This window comes from Cricetulus griseus, chromosome 7 (genome assembly GCF_003668045.3).
Source record: "Cricetulus griseus strain 17A/GY chromosome 7, alternate assembly CriGri-PICRH-1.0, whole genome shotgun sequence".
Classification (NCBI taxonomy): Eukaryota; Metazoa; Chordata; class Mammalia; order Rodentia; family Cricetidae; genus Cricetulus; species Cricetulus griseus.
Window position 1 is genome coordinate 108,531,315 of NC_048600.1, and position 21,236 is coordinate 108,552,550.

Here is a 21,236-nt window from a genome sequence, read left to right on the forward strand (position 1 = left end):
ACACAGCTGTCAGACCCACGCTGCTTGTGTGGCCCCTCTCGGGCATCAGGACCGTACTGTACCCCCCCAACTCTGCAGCCCCTTTAAGGATGGCACACAGTCACATCAGTATCTGATTTGGGCTTTGATTTGTTGTTAGGGGAAATTGATGCCTTGGTTTAGCTCTTAATCAGTTTTGGTGCCCAAAACAGCAGGTGCTTGCCAAACCATTTTGGGGGAGGTTTACGAAATAAACAGATTTTTTTTTTTTCTAGTTAAAAAAAAATCCAATCTTTTTAAAGTACCCTGTCCTTTATTTCCTAGGCATGAAAGAAACATGGCGTTTTAGTCTCCTCAAAGGGGCTGGGACATGCCATGAATTTGGGGGTTTGGGAGGGGCCATGGAATCTTCCTAAGAGCTCTGAGAAAGGAGGCAATTCAACCTTGTGGCTAGCTAGGAGCTGAGCCAGCACCTTGTGCTGGGATGTGGCCACTATGGAGATAAGGCTGGGGCCCAGCTGTGACCTCATCTAAAGGGGTGGGGAGAGCGAGATGGGTCCTGCAGGTGGGCTCAGTGTGGCCAGGTCTTTGCAGGTCTGTCTGCCAGCAGCGCACGCAGGGCGCCCTCCCACACGGACATTTGTTTTTCTTCATGCCACTCTCTCCTTCCCTCCCTTTCTAGCTTAGGTCCTTTAAAAAAATTTCCCTTTCACTATTTCTGTTATTTTTGTGTATCTATGGAGGAGCAAGTCACACAGCCTTTGTGAACAATTTTGATTAGAGGCAGTTGGAAAGAATGTACTATCAAGTGAGTAATGGATGATTCTCATACCAATTCCAGGATTTTGAGTATTTCCTGGACTCTATCTGTTAGTAGTGTGAGTGAAGTACCACTCGCTTCACTGTTCTTGAAATTGGACCTAATTGACCAGGGTGGCTATGAGGGGTGATAGGAACTGATGTAAAATCTGTGTGGTTGCTGTTGTCCCTAAGGTCCTCTGTGACATATTTCAAAAGCCTCATAAGAAACAAATGAAAACAAATACAATTTACAGGAGACCCAAAATCAGGCCTACCCCTACCTCTTATAATGCCTTGTCCCCGAGCAGAGCTAAAAAGGCAGTCTCCCCTCTCCATGTATCCAGCAGCCTCCAAGCAGGTGGAAGAGAGGCTGGTTTAGGTTGCTGCCACCTTCTTGAGATGAGGGATGTCTTTAGACACTGCTTCTTTGTGCCTTGACTTTCTTCAGTCTCCCTGTCGCTTTCCAGGGCTGACAAGAGAGGAAAAGGTGACTGCAAGCCAAAGTACTTTGTAGTAATGGGGCACCACTGAGGAATGTCGTATAAGCATAAGATATTTCAGGGTCTCTGGAGAGTCTTCAGCTGAGAGGATGGGGCAGGTGATTCTGAATGGCCTTTCTCCCCATCTCACTATTCCTCAGTCCTGGAGTCACAGTCTCTGTCCTTCAAAATGAGGAAGAAGCAGCCTCTAGGATTGTGACATCCTAGTCTATGTGCCCGTCATTTGCTCACCAGCCTCTTTGATTATCTGTCACATGATACTGCAAAGGTGCTTTCTAGGGCTCTGCCTTCTCACTGGGCTGTTAGGGACAGGCTTAGCATTTCAGTGTCTGAGCTGAGCTGGTTCCTATTGTAGACCAGAAATATTTGAGTTAGCACTTTACATCTTAAGCTTAGTGCAGAATAATGAGCAACTGAATGGTTTGTGTGGAAAGTAAATTTGAGGCTTGAACTAGTGGGCTGTCACTAACTTACAGCAGTAACAAGGTGACAAGAAAGTAAAGGAAGAGGTTGAGGCCTCCAGAGCCTCTGAGATGGAATGACAGACAAGTGGCTATGGGGTCTTTACTCAAGGTGAGTGGGTGGTGTGGATCTGCCCGGATTCAGTGGTGTAATTACAGAAGCTTTATCTTTCTACTGTAGATTTTTCAGTATATTGGAGTATTTGGGTTCTTGCCAGCTGTCAGCTCTATGCTGTAGACACTGGGCTATGAAGGTAAATCAAAGCCTGACCTCACTGGCTATTCATTATCTAGGGGTCACAAATACCTGCAGCCCAAGAGAGAGAGAACAGTAAGTACCAGAAGAGTACAAAGTATACTGAGCAAACCCAAGGCATCTGAGACACTCCTTGAAGGGGATTCCCAGGATCTGGAGGTGGGGAGGAGTTGGAGGAGTTAGGCTGGCCTGGCAGACAGCTCAGATTTCAGCACCAGGCAAGGAGAGAAGGTCTGTCTGGTCAGTAATGGGAAATGGTACCGTGTGCCTTGTCTGATGTAGAGAAAGGAGTGATGTGCACAGTGGGCCATAACAGGGACCTTGGACACCTGGCCTTTTTTTTTTTTTTTTTTGACACTTTTATTTGTGTGTGTGTGTGCGTGCGTGCGTGCGTGCGTGCGTGCGTGCGTGCGTGCGTGTGTGTGTGTGTGTTGCACACATGCATGGCCATGGCATGAGTGGAGGTCAGAGGACAACCTGGACAACTTTCAGGAGTTGTTTCTTTCTTTCCACCAATGAGTCCTGAGTATCAAACTTAGGTCTTTAGACTTGGCATCAGGTGTCTTTTCCCTCTGAGTTATCTTTCCAGCTCCTGACTTCCAGATTTGAAAGGGCCTTTGGAGAATATTAGCATAGAGATGGTATGATCATTTAAAATAATGTATTGCCAGGCATGGTGGTACATACCTATAATCTAAATGCTTAGGAGGTGAGAGCAGGAAGAATTCAAGTTTAAGGCCTGATTAGGCTATATCAAGAGACCAGTTCACAAAACTAAAAATGCTGGGTGGTGGGACCTGGGAGGCAGAAGTCGGCAGAGCTCTGAGTTTGACGCTAACCTGGTCTTCAAAGCCAATTCCAGGACAGCTAGAGCTGTTACATAGACCCTGTTTTGAAAAAACAAACAACAAAAAAACCCCAACATCCCTGCAAAAGTGTGCTGTAATAAGAATATATTGATATGGAAAGGCGGTGGAAACACAGCCAAACAGTATTATGATGTGCTTCCATTATTAATTAATTAATTAATTAACTAATTGTTTTAAGACCATGTATCCCCAGCTGTCCAGTTCACAAAACTAAAAATGCTGGGTGGTGGGACCTGGGAGGCAGAAGTGGGCCTCCTAGGCCAACTAGTACTCACTCTGTAGACCAGGCTGGTCTCGGACTCATAGAGATCCCTCCTGCCTCTGCCTGGTGAGTGCCGGAGCTAAAGGAGGACGCCACCGCCTCCTGGTGCCCAGCCCATTTCTTAATGTTAAAATATATATGTATCCACATTCAGAAGGTAAGAATTACATGATGATACAGTGTCTCTCACTTTCTTTTTTTTTTTTTTTTTTTTTTTTTTTTTTTTTTTTTTTTTTGAGACAGGGTTTCTCTGTGGCTTTGGAGGCTGTCCTGGAACTAGCTCTTGTAGACCAGGCTGGTCTCGAACTCACAGAGATCCTCCTGCCTCTGCCTCCCGAGTGCTGGGATTAAAGGCATGTGCCACCAACGCCCCGGCAAGGGTTTTTGTTTTTGTATTTTGTTTGGTTGGTTTGTATATTTTTTGACTTTTTGATAATTTATAACTTTTGTCATTAAAAGTCATTTTTAAGTTCTTCTAAGTGAGTGTTACTTGCTGCCTGAGGGAGATGACCTAAGAATAAAGGTTGGCTATGCACTAACGTTGATGATCTCCATATTAGAGAGGAAACCAAATGTTCAGTAATATAGATAGTTAAACAAATCACTGTTTGGTATTATACAATCTTTAAAAATGGCAAATAAGTAGATTGTTGATGTTTTGAATTGGGGGTTTATAATGGCCTGAATAAGGCAAAATATGATACGGTATAATTTATTTTATATTGACTACAAGCCTTTCAAAATATGTAAACACTTAATTTGGAGAATATGACATTGTTGGTATCTTTTTAAAACTGGTAACATAAATAATATAAAATTTATCATTTTAAGTATCTTAAAGTTTACAATTCAGTGGCATACGTACATTTAAAGTGTAGCCACCACCATATTATTTCTAGAATTTTTTATCATCCCCGGCAGTCGATATTTATTTTAACAGTAACTCCCATTCCTCCTCGTCCTGTGCCCATGGTCACCTCTATCTCCCTCTTGCTCCCATGGATTTGCCTATTCCAGATGCCTCATGAAGATGGAATCATCCAGCATTTGCCTGCCTGTCTGTGTCTCGCTTATTTCATCTTACCCATCAGTGCTGTAGTTCAGGTTGCCTCCAAGTTGGGGCTATTATAATTGATGCTACTATGATCATGGGTATACGAATAATTTTTCAAATCTCTTTTTTTGTTGTTGCTTTTGTTTTTAAATTTTTTGTGGGTTTTTTTTTTTTTTGTTTTTCTTTTTGAGGAGAGTCTATACAGAGAGGTAGAATTTCAGGACCCTAAGGGAATTCTCTGTTTAATTTTTTGAGGAACTGACAATCTTTTTGTGTCTCTTTAATATAAACCCTCTTCTAGTCTATTTATACCTACAGTTCCCAGTTCTTTCTGCTGTGCTGAATATACACATAAATTACCGAGGGATTACTACAGATGTGAAAGTATTTTGCTCTGTTTGAAGGGAGTCTTTAGAGGTCTGAAGATAGTGGAGTGTTTTGAACATGGCCATGGAAAATAGGGTCAACCCAGATCACTGAAACTTCCAGACGATTCCAGAACGCTTACGTTTTAAAAACAGTTTCAACTTTTAATTTCTCCCAGAAATATTTAACCCACATAAAATAAAATGAATGCATTTATAATGGTCCCTTTTTTGTTTTTGTTTTTGCCATTCAGATAAGACACAGAGAAGGGGGAGGAAAAGACCTGCAGACTTGGATAATTTCTTTTTGGTGTTCTGTGGTTCTTTCCATGCCAGTCCCCTCACTCTCCTTGAACCACCTAAAACTGAAGGAAATAGGAAGACTCCTTCATGCTGGGCATGGTGGTGCACACCTATAATCCCATCTACTCGGGAGACAGAGGCAGGAGTGTGAGTTCAGGGTGGGCCTGGGCTACATTAGCAATGCAAGGCTATCCTGGGCTATGTAGAAAGATTCTATCTCAAAAAAAAAAAAAAAAAAAAACGGGGGAAATGGTGTTGTAGAATACAGTTTGGTGGTAGAATGCTTGCTTAGCCTTTATAAGGTTCTGGATCCAGTCCCCAGCAGCACAAAAAGAAGAAAAAAAATTTAATGAATTGAGCCAAGTTTGTGCAATGTAGACTCCCTAAAATGCATTCAGGAGGGAGGAAGGAGAGTAGAAAATTAAAAAGGGGAAGAAATCTTGGTTTTTGTGAACATGGAGTTCCCTCTAAGGCTGGGAAACAGAGCTCCTCCAAGGAGTCTCAATGTGGAAACTTGGTAGCTCTGAACTCAGAGTCTAAAATAGCTCCTAAAGCTGGGCAGTGGTGGCACATGCCTTCAATTGCACTTGGAGGTAGAGGCAATTGGATCACTGTGAGTTCAAGGCCAGTCTGGGCTATACAGCTAGTTTCAGAAAAGCCAGAGCTACACAGAGAAACCCTGTCTCTAAAAACAAAATAACAAACAAGGTAACCCCTAATTCCAATGTGAAAATGGTTCCTAGTGCTAAAGTGAAGTCAGGAAAGCTGGTCAGACAGGATGCGCCTTTGCTGCTTTGAATTCTTTCAGGAGGGGAATGAAGACATGGCCTGCAGGTGAGTTGTCCTGCAAGAGAGCAGGCTGGTTACCATGACTCCTTTCTCCATGCTGATGTCAAGGCGTTGTGGGCTGTGCTCTCTTTCAGCCAGTGTCCCATGTTCGGTGGCCCCAGAAAAGTCGGTGTGTAGGCCTCAACCACCTCAGGTCCGACGTACATTCTCCCTGGACACCGTCCTCAGTTCCTACCTTCTGGGCCAGTGGCCACGAGATGCTGATGGGGCCTTCACCTGCTGTACAAATGACAAAGCCACCCAGGTAATACAGATGTCTCCTAATGGGATCAGGATGGGTAGGAGGGCTGGCTGAGGGGGCCTCTGGTCCATCACTCACAAGTTCTGTCACTGAAATGACTTGTCCTGGGTTTTGGTTGTTCATAGAAGCTTTTCATCTTCTACTGTCTACCAGGGTTGTCATTGCTGTTGTTTTTCTTTGTAAATGTAGATGAAAAAGAGTTTGCATTCCACCTGCCTGGTGAAGAAGGATGTCAAGCTGGGGTTTTCAGTTTGGCTTTCAGGGTTTACATGTGGGAACTCCACATCTGACTTTGGAAGCCGGGATTTTTGAAATGAGATTTGCCTTCCTGAAGGTAAACTAAAGCCAACATTCAGTCTAGTTTGCATTTCCCCAGGAAAAGGCCAAAGAGATGTTGAGCCAGGGCCAACCCCATTGGAGCAATAGGAGTAGGACATTATTGTGAGGAGCTACACCTTTCCAGCATCCAGGTGAGGTCTCCAGGGCACCCATCTGAGTCCTGCAGAGCTCAGCTTTCTCTCCTTCTGTGTTTTCATGAAGAGCCGTGCCCTTGGAAGGGACCTTCCACAGACCATCCAGTCCATGTGTCCATCTTTTGGATAAGGCCATGTTAGCCTGAGCAAGAAGTCATATCATCTGGAAGACACCCAAAGATATTTCCTAGTCTGACTCAGGACTTCAGTCTTCTTAGCAGTTAAGTTGGTGAGAGTAGGCTCCTGTTGTGGGCATCTTAGGCTGAGTCCTGCTCAACTTCAAAACAATTGAGTTGTTCTTCCATAGGTGGAAATGCAGGAAAGCACACCCAGCTTGCCTTAGCTCTCCATTCTGGGTAACAAGACAAGATAGGGTGAGGCAGCTCTTCCTTTGTGTGCTGCTGAGTAGAGTGTATCTGCTCTGCCCACATGCATGCTGCATGCGGATGGCCAAAGGATATGGACCCCCTTCCCGTGCAACTCACTCTGCTTGCTTCTCAGCACATCCCATCGGTTCCTTTCTTTTTATGTCATCCATTTTCAAATGTTATTAATGAATGTTTGAATGCTCACTCCTTTTCAATGGGAACAAGGTTTGGTTTCTCTGAGCCTGGTTTCCAGTTCCTGAGGGCCAGTGAACTGACAGCTAAGGGATGTCATAGGGTGGTGTCTGGCAAAGTTTAGAGGAACAAGATTTTCCCAGAAATGGCCAGTGTGTACCAAAAATTATTGGTGAGATCAGTGGTGGTCTTTAGATGTGCAGGTGGGAGGGGAAGGGGTAGGGAGAGCAGTGGGCACCCTCCTGGGAACCCAGCACTATTCTCCCTTTATCCTTTTAACATGGTGGGTTATGCTTCTCCCTCGTGGCCCTAGAGGAGCACACTCCTTTGTCTTGGACTCAGGCCAGATAATGTACTTAGTCAAGGAGGGCTTCCTGCAGGAGTGGGGCTTGAGGTTGCTTCTTCAAATAGATGGACATATAAGCATCCTTTGTTAGATACCAGGCATCTGTGTGGCACACTTATCCCCACCTCTGTCACTTCCTGTTTGCCAGCCTTCTGCAAAATGACCATTCCAATCCTCACATAGCTTTCTCTTTGTCACCTTTAGGCAGGCCTGGCCTCAGACATCTCTGGCCAAGTGGAGTGGCTTGGGTTCTCAACTGCATGTTTTTGCTTCAGCTCCAGCTGCAGGCCAGATCTTTTATATAACAAGTCTGGGCTTCTTGCCACAGCAAGACAGAGGTCAGCGATGTGCCTCCATGGGTCTGGCAAGGCCCAGCCCTCCAGCTTTCCTCTTCTCCGGGATGGGCTCCAGCCCTCGAGGAACTCTTAGCAACCTGTCAATATTGTGGCTGCAGGCAAGAGGTGGGAGAATTCTGATCAGCATAAGCATCCAACCCCAAGTATGCGCTCTGCCCATCTTCCAGCCCTGCTCTTCAGGGAATTTTCTGCTTCTAGGTTTGGGCTCCACTCAAATTCCTGCTCGAGGCCCCTGGCCTGTCACAAGCTGCCATTTTTAGCACTGGCATTACACTGTGAAAGCCTTAGGCTCAGTTGCCATCTCCCCAGAAGACCGTGTACTTCCCTTCTAAACTGTAAGAGATCACCCAGAAAGGATGGGTAAAGAAGACATTTTCAGGGAGTGTGGGGAAAGGAAAAGAGGAGGGGGGAGGTTAGATGTAGTAAGGCCTTTGAAAGCTTAGGTAGGTAGTTGGTTAATTAGTAGTTAGTTTTGTGATGCTGGAGATAGAGCATACAAGGCAAGTGCTATGCTTTGCCACTGAGCTCATTAACAGCTTTTCAGCCGTAGGGAATGGTGGGTGCCAGACCTTTTCCAGTTGCTTTGAGCAAGCCAGCTCTTCCTATCCTTCTCCTTACTCAGGCCCTTTCTCCTCTAGCCCCAGTAGTGGAGCATCTCATGGTCTGCTTCACTGGCAGGTACTTGTTACTGCTCTGGGTGCCTAAACTCCTTTGTGTTGGAGGCCATATCATCCCTGACACTCCTCAGTTATGGCTGAGGCTAAGCAGCACCTTCCCAGAAAACCCCTAGAGGGCCCAGGGGCCTTGCTCATTCCAAGCCAGTGTCAGAACCAGGCCCCAGACAGAGAACACCTGCCATTAGAGTGCTGGGTGTGCTGTGTTCTCCAGGCCTCTGCATAGGGCAGATGATTAAAAGCTCTTAGCATCTGAGTCTATGGCAGTGTTGTCAGCAATCTCAGGGTCACCTTCCTGGCCACGTTTTATTTCTTCAGTCAAGTATGAAGCCAATCCTCGGGCAGCCTCAGATTGACACAGAATCTAGGTTCCATATTTGAGGCAAGAGGAACAACTGGGATATGGGAGGGTCTTATCTGGGGAAACAGCTATTCTAGGAAGGAGGAAGAGGTGTGAGTGTAACAACTGGGGAGGGGTATTCTGGAAGTACTGCTCCATGCATGGTTGTATCTTTTGCAGTGTTCAGGATGGAACCCAGGGCCTGCACATGCTGGCCAAATGCTATACTCCTGAACTATACCTCCAGCTCAGCATTTTGGGGCCTGGAGGGACAATGTGAAAGGTGTGAGCAGGTGTCCCCAGTATTAGCTTCCTGAGAACAGGGCCAGAAAGGACTAGGAAGTTACTCCCCCAGCCCTACCCCTTGTGGCATCTCCATTCTTCGTGGGAAGTCCTGTGTCTGAGAGGAGGTTTTCAGAATGGCCTTGGATTATTTGAGTGTGTTTTCTCCTCTGTGACACACCCTTCCCCCAGGCCATTTGGTAACCCAGAACTGGCCACCAAGTGCTTTGGGTTGGTCTCTCTTAGTGTCGAAGCCCAGACCAGGGCCAGTGATGGTAGGCAGTGCATGCCAGTGGCTGTGGTCACCTCTCTCCCTTCTTGCTGTGCAAAGCATCTAAGCCTTGTATTCTGGAGGGAGGAAGTCAGCTTACCACAGCTGGGTTGGCTGTTGGAGCAGAGTTCCCCAGCTGGTGGCATCCTGTCCACAGAAGGGACCTTGGGTACCTGCCCTGCCTGGCTCCACCCACACTCTGCTTCTTTCCATCCCCATTTCTGCTTTATTAATTGGTAAGATGGGAAAGCCTTCGTGATTCTCCTGCATAGACCTCTGACTTATCCTTTGGGGGAAAAATAGCCTAAGTCCTTAACAGACATCATCATAGAGGATCCTAAAGGCCAGAGGGGGAGGCTGATTACTGCTTGGAGAGGACTTCTTTTTTGTCTTTCTCCACCTGTGGTGGTGGTGGTGGTGGGGGTCCTCCCTTTCCTTGAATTATTGATTCAGGGAACTGATGGCACATAATTCAGCATGACCATCACAGGCCTTTAAAAATTGTTTTTCTTTGTGGGTATGAGAACTTGGGCACAGAGCCTGTTTTCCAAACTAGTGACCAGGACCAGTGGCTCAGTACATGATTTGACAATACAGCAAATACTTGAAAATGAAGCCATGATGGAAAATCTGAAGGTCGTCTAGTCACTGTCGAGTTAGAAGTGGTGGCTTTGGCCACCTGCGGCCAGAGTTCTCAGTGCTGGCCAGTGGACCACCCTCAGAGCCTTTTTGTTTGGCCAGAGTCCTAAGGGACTGTCTCCTTGCTGAATTGAGCTTGTCATGTGGCTTCTGACCAACCATCTCTCCCCAGTCAAGTCCTATGCTGTTTTTTACTTCTAACTGGCATAATGGGAACTGTTCTTAAGACCCAGTCGGCTGGGTGGTGGTGTCACGCCTTTAGTCCCAGCACTTGGAAGGCAGAGGCAGGTGGATCTCAGTGAGTTTGAAGCCAGCAGATCTCAGTGAGTTTGAGGCTAGCCTGGTCTACAAAGCGAGTTCCAGGACAGCCAGGACTGTTACACAGAGAAATCATCTCGGGTTGGGGGAGGGGGGAGCCCAGACCAGACCAGACCAGACCAGACCAGCCCTGCAATTAGAGTATGCTCAGGAGCCAGGGGCACTAGAGACATTGGGGGCCTGGACTCTTACCCCTCTGGTCATGACCTCGAGGTAGAAATTTAGCGAGGTTGGAGGCCAAGAAAGACATTCCAGTGTGGAGGTTTCCATCCTCCTCCCTTTTTTGTTGCTCTGTTAGCTCCTTGGGAAGCCGTCTTCCACCTCCATGCCCATCTTCCTTCCACATGTTGCCCTGGAATCTTAGAATCCCTGGCAAGGCATTTACTCTGCCCATGCATGTCCAGTTCTGAACAGTCTGAGCAGCTACACAGCTGGCTGCTCCACTCACGGTTAGTAAGCAAGCTTACTCCTCACTCAGTGGCTCCCTTAGCCAGGGTGTGGAGTAAGTTCATGCATTCTAGAGCACAAGTCCCCTGACAGCATGACTTCTTGGTCTTCTATGCCTAGACTCTTCTCTACACAAAGGGACATCTAGAATGACCACTTACACTGCTGTCCCAGAGCTTGGCCTGACCCTACCTGGTGACCTCCTTGAGATGAGTCTTAGCTGTGACTTTACTGTTCCCCAAGGACACCATGATCTAGACCTTTATTGTGAGGCTTAGAAAGGAGGGTCCTGAGCAACCAGGGGCACGGTTCCCCACTTGACATACTGCAGTTAGAGAGGCAGAAGGCTAGACCGCCGTGCTAGCTAGGCTTGTCAGTACTCACACCAGCCTGGAAGCAGCTTGGAAGTCAGGCTGCTTAACAATTACCTCAGACTTCACGGCTTAAGATAGCAGATGTGTATTCTTCCAGAGTTTTAGATTCCAGAAGTCTCCACATTAGTTGCAGTGACTTGACATGAAAGTATTGGCAGGGCCATGCTCTTGGAAGTTTTTTCTTTTACTTTTTGTGGTAGGGTCCTTAATACAGAACCCAGGTTGGCCTTAAAAATTGCAGTCCTACAGCCTCAGCCTCCCAAGTGCTGGTACTGTATGCAGGTGCCCGACATCTGGTTCAGGGTGCCATGCTCTTGCGGGGGGTGCCTTGCCTCTTCTAGCTTCCAGGGGCTGCCTTAGCTTATAGCACTTTGTTCCAGTCTGTGTTTTGGTGATCACGTTGCTTTATCCTCTCAGCATATGCCAGCTCCTTCAGCCCCTCTCTTACAAGGACACTCTGGCAAGGCTGTCAGGCACACCATCTTAAATGGCTTAGAGGCTTAGAGACCAGTGGGTGAGGTACAGAAAATGAGAGAGAGATGAGTTTGCCTGGCAAGACAGAGAGCACCTGGGATGAGGGATGGGGTGTTGATCTCCTTGGGCAGGCAGTAGATGTTGAGATAAAGTGATGTCCTTAACATTAGATCTGCACAGAGTGGAGAGTAGACAGTGGAACGGTGTTGCCAAGGAGAGAGAGAGTGGCAAGGAATGGATTGGGAGAGGAGATGATCCCAACTGCCATAATTTCCACATCCTTCCTCCACTCCTGTGCCAGTCCAAACTACCCATTTATTCACATCTCCTAGAAGGAGGTAGTTGAGGCATTTGAAGGGGTGTTAGTAGCCAGTGAGTAGCCTGGGGTATTTTCTCTTTCACCACTTGCTTGTGAGCACAGTATCTTCTCAGAGGCAGAGTGAACGTCGTCCCCTTGGTTTGCCACCTCTCCTCTATGCTCTTTGCTCCTTTTCCAGGGGTGACAGGGATGTGTGGGACTCAGCTATACTAGTAGCCCTGGTGGTCTGCAAGCATGGCTTAGGCATACCAGTAAAGGAGGGCATGCGGGTTTCTGCAGAATCCTAGCTGCTGAGGGAGAAACGGGATTATGTTCCCTGTCAGCCTGTGTAGCTCTTCTGGGATCTGACATCCTGGTTTAGAGAGACATGGACATTTAGAAGATCAGCTAGTTGGTTTCCAGAGACAGTAAGAGCCAGTGTCACTTGAGGACTTTGGGGTACATGCCTACATTCTTAGCTGTGCTTTTCATAAAGGAAGAATGATGGGAATGGGCCTGACAGTGTGCTCCCTGGTGATGCCAGTTGTCTCACCCTGGCTGTATTACACAGCCGTGGTGTCTCACCCTGGCTGTATTACACAGCCCTGGTAAAGGTCCTGCCCGTGGGCAGCTGCAGACAGGAAGAGCCAGAGGCTCCGTCTGCAGTGGCTTCTCTGCATGCAGCTGTCGCACAAGGAAGTCCTGGCTCAGACTGCCCTGTGAGCTCCCCTTAGCAGCTGTTGAGTGGTGAGGAGTCTTGTTTTCCCCTGATCCTCCCCCACTCTGTGTGCAGCAGCCTCTCAGGGGAAGGTCAGCAGATCTCTTAGAGGAGCTAGTTCCCAGGCCCTGTGTTTTTGGCAGCCTGTGCACAGTAGTCAGAGAGGAGCTGGTCCCACTGGAGTACTCCGCTTGGCCCCTCTCCTGGAATGGAAGTAGGATATTGGTGATGGGGAGGGATCTGGGCATCTTGAGCTTCATGCTTGAAGCCAATAGCTTCCTCTGTTGGAGGTGGCTCTTCCACCACCATCTTGGATCGCCTGCCTTCATGCAGCAGGGAAAGGAAGGCAACAAATAGAAAGACCTTCTCCATCAGGAGCAAGGAAGGCCTGAGGGGAGGAGGTGTGAGCAGGCCAAGGGATAAGAATCAGCACTGGATTCAGAATTCTGGCTCCATTTTCAGAAACTGTCTTTTCCTTGCTTGTTCAGGGGGACTTTGGAGTCCCTGACACTCCCTCTGTGTGATGAAATAAGCTTGAGGCACTGTGTTACACAGTTGCCACCTGCTTCATCCAGAGGCACCCAGGGAGACCATTCTCCTGGTTCTGCTTTGGAATCCTGTCTGGTGACTTGTTTTTGGTGGGCTTCCAGGCATTTGGCCTTGGCTGGGCACACAGGGGATGAGGATAAAGGACACAGGGCTCTTTTGAAGCTTCTTGGGAGAGGGACAGTATTTGGCCTCACCATTGGGGTACACCCAGACTGACTGGGAGTATAACACATGAAAGAAAGCGATAAGGAAGGACTGAGGATGTAGCTCCGTGGCAGAACATTTGCCTAGCATATGGAAGGCCCTGGGTTCCACCCCAAGCACCAAATACACAATAAAAAAAGGAGAGAGGTCAACACTGTTGGGCCTTGGGGAAGATTTACTGGAGAGTCAAAATTGGGATGAGGCCATGTACGTGGCTTTCCTTGCCTGGAAGAATAAAGCAGGCTGGGTGTGTCCATGAGTTTGATGAACAGATGTGAGAAGGCTTCATAGGCCGCCACCTCTATCCAGGAAACTGCCTGTCTGCTTCCTGCCTGCAGAGCTGCCTGTCTTACTGCATGTCTTTCTACAGACTCCCCTATCCTGGCAAGAGCCGGAAGGTGAGCGGGCCAGCTTCTGCATGCACAAGCGATCAGCATCATGGGGCAGCACAGACCACCGAAAAGAGGTAACTGCCCTCTCTCCACAACCTCCTGGCACTGTGTGAGTTTTACTAGAGGATAGCTACACTTGCGGTCTCTCTTACCTCCTGCCAGCCTCCTCCTGAGGGAATGGCTCTCCAACTGACTACCAGCCTTCCATTGGCTTGGTTGTAGGACCACAGATCCCCTTGCTAGAGAAAACCCCTGGCCAGTGGCTGCTGATGGTTCCAGCATCCAGACTGGAAGAATTGTTTGCTTTATGGTTACTTTAGGTTGGACTCTGATAAGTGATTCAGAGACTGAAGGGAGGCAAGGAGCAAACCCTTGGGAATCAGGAGCTCCCAGCCTCGTTTACTGCTTAATCATCCACCTAGTTTTCTTTTAAAAGAAGAGAAAAATAATCCCGAGTTTCTAAATGCTTTGTTTTGGCCCTCCCTCCCTCTGCCCCAGGAGGGTTGCAGGCATTGAGACTGGGGAGAGAAAACCATAGGCTGGAATTCCAAGGCTTCTAACCCAGCTCTGCCTGAAGTGTCATGTGGCAGCTCCAAAGAAAGGGTCAACTTACCAGAACTCATCCCTGACCTGTTCACAGGGGGAAGTTGTTTCTGCCCTCCTTGATGCTTAGAGCACTGAGAAAATGGAAAGTGATTGGTCTGCAAGCTTAAGGCCAAGTGGAAATGTAAAAAGTTCTCAAAGCCTTGAATGGCAGAGTAAACAAATTCTGCACAGGAAGGGTGGGGAGCCATAGTCTTCATGGTCTGATTGATCCACAGCAGCAAGTCTAAAAGCACATTCTTCGGCTGTGAGATGCAGCCCAGAGTGCCTCCTTAGCCCTAGCCCCCAGCACTGTAATTACACAGCACTTTCTAGGGGCTGGAGAGATGGCTCAGAGGTTAAGAGTACTTGTTTTTTCTGAGGACCCCAGTTCTGTTCTCAGTATCCACGTGGAAGCATACAACCATCAGTAACTGCAGTTCTGGGGAAATCCAGTATCCTCTTTTGACCTCCACAGACACCAGGCAAACATGTGTGCAGGTAAAACACTCATATACATAAACTAAAGAAATCTAAAACAATAATCTAACAAAGTGGTTTCTTCTTGACTATCATCACAACTTTTATGGCAGTGGGCAGCAGACCTACTTTCTGAATCCCATTAGGTTCCTCCCATTCATATAGTTCTGTGTCCTGTTCAGGGATGGAAGGCCCAGAATTACAAGTTTGATGGGAATCATATTCAAAAGTGTTTGCTTATTTGTTTAGCTTGGGGTTTTGTTTTTTTGGGGGGGGCGGGCAGAAGAGAGGGCAGGATATTACTGTATAGCCTAGGCTGGCCTCAGACTACAAATTCTGATTCAACCTCCCAAGTGCTGAGATTATAGTAGGTTTGTTCCTCCATGACTACAAAAAATGTTAGTGATACCCTGTGTTGTTACAGGGACTGGGAGTCAAAATGAAATGTGGCCCTTCTAGAGAACCTATCTTTCTGCAGTGTAGTTTACTTTTAAATGAAGGCAAGGGTTGGATTTCCATACTCACTGGTCTGAAAGCCTTTGGGACGCTTGAGAATATCACTTGAGAAATTGTTATTGACCCTCAGAAATGCCACTTTTAAGCAGGCATGGAAGCACGTGCCTATAATTCCAACACTCAGGAGGCTAAGGCAGGGAGATTGTTGTGAGCTCCAAGCCAGTCTGGACTACACAGAGTGAAACCTTGTCTCAATGAAAGAAAAAAAAAAAAAAAAAAAAAAAAAAAAAAACCAGCCAGTTTGGAGAGATGGTGAAGCAGTTAAGATCAAGTGTTGTTCTTGCAAAGGGTGAGAGTCCAGTTCCCAGCACCCATGTCAGACAGCTCACAGGCACCTGTATGTTAACTCCAGCTCCAGGGGATCCAGTGCTTCTGGTCTGTGAGCAGCTGTGTACTCACCTGCACACACACACAATTAAAAATTAACCTTTGCAAGACACTGCTCAAAGTTTTTAGAGGCTGGGTGGTGGTACTGCACGCCTTTAATTCCAGCACTCAGGAGGCAGAGGCATCACTGAACTCTCTGTGAGTTCGAGGCCAGCCTGCTCTACAGAGCAAGTGCCACGACAGCTTTTCCAAAGCTGCACAGAGAAACCCTCTCTCTCACTATATATATATATATATATATATATATATATATATATATTATATATATGCATATTAGATTTTATATGTATGAATGTTTTGCCTGCATGTATGTCTATGTATCACATGCATGACTGGTGCCCACAGCATTCAGAAGACAATGTTGGATCCCCTGGAACCTAAGTTACAGAGGATTGTGAGTCATCATGTGGGTGCTGGGAATTGAGCTCAGGCCCACAGCAAGAGCAGCAAGTGGCAAGTGCTCTTAATCACTCAGCCATCTCTCCAGTCTCCTGAAAGGGGTTCTTAAAAATAGAAAAACAGAAACCGTCCATTGTCCTTTTTTGCATTTATTTATTTTCGAGGCAAGGTTTCTCTGTGTAGCAGCCCTACCTGCCCTGGAACGAGCTCTGTAGAGCAGGCTGGCCTCAGACTCACAGAGATCCACTGGCCTCTGCCTCCCAAGTGCTGGAATTAAAAGCCTGTGCCACTATGCCCACCCATGATCTTAAAGGAAGAGTGTCCATTACAATCCATAGCCATGATGTTACATGTTTTCTGTCTGGAGACTGATTACCTGGGGGATGCATGACAATTCATAAAATCAAGTCTAGAAGCAGGATAACCAGCTTAGTTGAGGAGTTGACTGAGTTGTTTTGAGATTTAAAAAAAAAAAAAAAAGTCTGTCCCTTTCATGAATCTTCATGTTCAGAGGCTTCATCTAGGGGAAGGAGCCAATATCTTTGGCTTTGCCTCATCCTCCTTTCTCCTCCATCTTTGGCTTCTAGATCACCAAGTTGAAGCAACAGTTGCAGAGGACAAAGCTGAGCCGAAGTGGGAAGGAGAAGGAGCGGAGCTCCCCTGTCCAAGGAGACCATGCTGTACGGGGAGCAGGGAGGGTATGTTGTCTTCCCCTGCCCACCGGGCACCCTCTGTCTTCCTTCATGGCAGGGTTTTGTAGTGTACAGTGTTTTTTCCAGCCTTGCAGCACTGCCAGCTGCCTTGATGTTTCATGGCCTAGCGGATGGTCAGGAGAAGGTGAAATGGAAGAACCTCTCACTCTTCTTAGTGCCTTTTCCTTCTACCCCCCAGTCGTGTGTAATTAAGGCAGTGACACTAACACCCTCTAGATGCCTCAAAGCTCCCGCTGCTGGAGAAAGCCCCTCTTAATGGCCTTGTTGAAATCTGTAGCTGTATCCAGTTTATTGTTTTTTTTTTTTCCAACTTGGAAAAAGGGTAAAGAAGAAAGCTACGTGGATATGATCATCACCCCGGTCATAATTGGTTACTGGCTGGGCCTTGGTGGGGACTTCATGTGATTGCTTCATTTGCCTTTCCTTAGGCATCCCTTCCCAGCTTCCCCCCAGGGTCCCCTGTCCTGCGACTCAGCCCTTGCCTGCACAGAAGCCTAGAAGGACTCAACCAGGAGCTGGAAGAGGTGTTTGTGAAGGAGCAGGGTGAAGAGGAGCTGCTGAGGGTGAGTGGTGGCTGCCTTGCGCGTACTGACAGGCTGCACCTGTATGAGGGCAGATAACAAGGTCACTCTTGGGGGCCTCTCAGGCTGTAGCTCTGTAAACACCTCTCTTCCAGAAGCACACGAACGGCAGGGATAGGTGGGTGTCATTAGGAAAGACCTTGTGGTGGAGACAGGCATGCTAGTTACTTATCTTTGCTGTGACAAACTAACTGGCCAGAAACAGAGCAGTGAATACTTGTGTTCAGTCTGATTTTACTTTTTATTCAGTCTGGGACCCCAGCCTGGGGAATGGTGCTATGCCCATTTATGGGACGTCTGCCCATCTCAGTCAACCTACTTTAAGTAATGCCTCACAGACATGCCCAGAGATTGTTTCCACTGGGGTTCTAACTTCAATAACGCTGACACTCAAGATTAACCATGACAAATGAGCATAGAGGAGGGCCCTAGCTACGAGGAGACTGTCAGCTGACAGGTCCCTGAGGACTGGGCACCCTCACCCACATACCTCAAGCTCATGCCACCTCACTTTGAGGCCACTTCCCTCCCTCTGTCTCTACTGGTGACATGCATCAATCAGTCCCTCATGCCCAGGTCCACATGCACCCTTCTCCCTATCCCACAGGAGAATTACCAGCTACCTTGCTTGTAGTCTCTGCACGTTTGTATACTGACACAGTTCAATTAGGGAATGGCAGTTAGGCTGTATGAACATAATTCTGATGGGTACAGGCCTCAGTTTGTTACTTACCTATTGGCTGATTTTTATTTTATTTAGTATTATTTATTTAGTTTTTGTTGTTTTTTTGTTTTTTTGTTTTGTTTTGTTTTGTTTTTTGAGACAGGGTCTCACTATGTACCCTGAAACTCACTATGTAGACCAGGCTGGTTTTGCACTCACAGAAATCACTGCCTCTACCTACCAAGTGTTGGCATTAAAGGCATGCACCACCATACCTGGCTTCTGGCTGCCTTGGTTTGTTTTTGGTTTGGGGTTTTTTGTTTTTGTTTTTTGAGACAGGGTTTCTCTGTGTAGCTTTGGAGCCTATCCTGGCACTCGCTCTGTAGACCAGGCTGGCCTTAAACTCACAGAGATCCTCCTGCTTCTGCCTCCCAAGTGCTGGGATTAAAGGTGTGCTCCACCAACGCCAGGCCCGGCTGCCTTGTAAATTGGATATATGGAGGATTTCATATGCCCCCAAACACATGTACACAACTAGTTCACTGGGAATCCAAATACCACTGAATGTTTAAAAAGGAGGGCAATAGGTATTCAATGTATGATAACCATCTGCACATTTGTCCTGCAGTGGCTTATAGCATGCGTGCTGTTGTGGTACCTTGTCCCTATTATGTCACCCTGTGTATCAATCACCTTTGTGTCCAAGAGACTCGTACACAGAGGGGCACTGATCACATCATACAAATGAACGTGACGGTATATTGGATTAACAAGCCTCGAGGGAAAAGAACAAAAATGCTCTGGGAGAAACAGAGTTTCTCCTAGACTGAAGGTAGGTCAGGGAATAAATGGCTTGAGGAAGTGACAGTCTTCTGTCCTCTAGGCTAAGAGACTTTGTGCAGGAGTCCCCTGGGGGGGGTCACTGCAATGTCACAGGCCTGAGAAGGCCCTGGACTGAGTCTCTTCTCCTTCCTCATCAGATACTTGAGGTCCCTGATGGGCACCGTGCCCCAGCTCCTCCACAGAATAGCAGCTGTGACCGTTCCCTCCTCCTCCTGGAGCCAGGCAACATGACCAGCTCTCCCTCTGTGCCACTGGTGTCCCCTCAGCCTCCTGGCCAGGCCAACCGTGAGGAGCACCGGGGTGCCACTGAGGAGCTGACATCCATCCACAGTGACAAAGGTAAGTCTTGGAGCCAAGGCACTAGACCTTGGCTCTGGGTCACAGGAAGGGGGATCCACTGGCCTTTGCTATGAGTAGTTCCAGGCCTGGCATTACTATGAACCAACCAGTATCTTTGTGAGTCATCGTTCTGCACACTCTACCTGTGATAATAATGGCCCTACAGCACTCTGACTCCTAGTTTATATTATAAAGTCTCTAACCCAAAAGAGCAGCCTTTCCCATCCCTGTTATTTGGTTGAGGTTCAGGGTGCCAAGGTAGAAAGCCAGTGCATCTCCGTTCATGGGTCCCCTTGACTCATATCCAACAAGAGCTTCAAGGCAGTTATAAATTAGATAAACAATGCAGTCTCTTATTCAGGGTCCTTCCTGTTTGTCCCAGACTGACACCTCAATATTCTGGCTCTGAATCCCTAGTTTCTCCCTTGTACACCTTGGCTGTCTACTTAGAATAAAGCAGGAATCCTACTAACACCATATGTTGGAAAGCACTGTTGCCCACACCATCTGACTCACTGCTCGTACTAACCCCATGAGGTAGGCTAGCCAAGGGCACGATCTAACAATATACACGGGGAAATAAACAGAGCACAGAACGAGGAGGAATAAATGTAAGAGAAACACAGATAAAGTCAATATTTGCAGCCTAGGCAAAGTGCAGTTACAGGATGGAAAGTGAGAGAAATTTTATACTCTGAGTGGGGTAGAGTCAAGGTTGCTTCTTGGAGTTAATATAGGAGTACTCTCTGCAAAGAGGAGACAGCTTTTCCAAAATGCAGACAGGATGAAGCTATGGTTTTCCTTGGGCAGGGCACTGCTCCCAGGAGAAGGCAGAGGGACAGCAGGTAGTTTCCTTTATGTCAGAGATCCAGGCAGTCTCTTGGTTCCTGGGAATACAGGACTAAAAAGAACCTTTTTCTATCAGTTCAGCAACTTTTGTGCCCTTTGGTGGTGGTACTGGGAATAGAACCCATGGTCTCATACTGCTTAGCAAGTGCTCTATAGCTGAGCCACACCCCCATCCTCAATGGCATAGGATGAAACACGCTTTGCACGGAAGGCTTGAGCTGGGGAAAGTGGAGGCTTTCTTTTGTCTCCACTGACTCAACACTGCCCTGTTTGTAGCCTCCTCTCCAGGCCAACCAGCCTTCCTAGAAGATGGCAGTCCATCTCCAGTCCTTGCCTTTGCTGCCTCCCCTCGGCCCAATCACAGCTATGTCTTCAAACGGGAGCCCCCAGAAGGCTGTGAGAGAGTGCGTGTGTTTGAGGAGGCCACGTGAGTACATCCCATGGATGGGGCATGGGAGGGAGGGGAGAATGGGGGCTGAGCCCGTGTTATCCCACCTGACAGGTCCTTCTTCAGTCTCCACTCTCTCCAGTCTGAGGTGCTGTCAACATCGGAAGATCAGTCTCGCAGATTTTCCATGATCAAACTTGTTGACATTACCTACTCTGAGCACTTAAATCTTTGCTTATCATTATCTCCATAGAAACCTGCTTTCTGCCCACATGCCAGCCACAAGCGCAGCAGGAGCTGGAAGGGAAAGAGATCTGAAACCCAAGCCTTTTGTTCCTTCTATTTTTTTTTTTTAACATCCCTGGGGAAAGTGTGAGGACTTGCTAGACCATAACCAGAGAGAGAGAGAGAAAGAGGAGAGAGAGAGACAGAGACAGAGACAGAGACAGAGACAGAATATAAATGAATGAGAGAAAATGAACATACCAGTACTTTTTTACCCCCTGGCTGACTGTTCAGTTCTAGTGTTGTGAACTTCCAGAAAGCAATCTCTAATTCTTGCAAGAAAGAACTTTGGAATATTCTCAAATCACATTGGAAGGTTCAGAAGCCACCCACCAATCTCTTTACCATCTGTGTGGGTTTGAGTATGGCTGTTCCAGAGGCCACCCCAGTCAGTCCCCTTTGCAGGTCTGGGAGGGCTTGCTCTCTTTGCTCCTGCAGCTTTGTATTCATTTGGGCAGATTCACACTGGAAGTTGTGGTTTCGATAGCAGCCAGGAAGTTTAGTCATAGTGTGGGAGTAAAGATTTGGCTAGGTCTGGGTTTCGGGCATTGAGGG

The 21,236-nt window shown here is 47.4% G+C and overlaps 1 protein-coding gene across 1 annotated transcript in view; it reads left to right on the top strand.

Annotated features, from left to right (window-relative positions):
• Positions 1-21,236, top strand: part of Fam117a (family with sequence similarity 117 member A) — a 64,462-nt gene that overhangs the window by 41,250 nt on the left and 1,976 nt on the right. The window contains exons 4-9 of the mRNA XM_035448146.1: positions 5,774-5,943; positions 13,634-13,729; positions 16,607-16,717; positions 17,161-17,295; positions 18,958-19,159; positions 20,285-20,435. Coding sequence (XP_035304037.1) covers positions 5,774-5,943; positions 13,634-13,729; positions 16,607-16,717; positions 17,161-17,295; positions 18,958-19,159; positions 20,285-20,435 — 865 coding nt within the window. The remainder of the gene's footprint in view (positions 1-5,773; positions 5,944-13,633; positions 13,730-16,606; positions 16,718-17,160; positions 17,296-18,957; positions 19,160-20,284; positions 20,436-21,236) is intronic.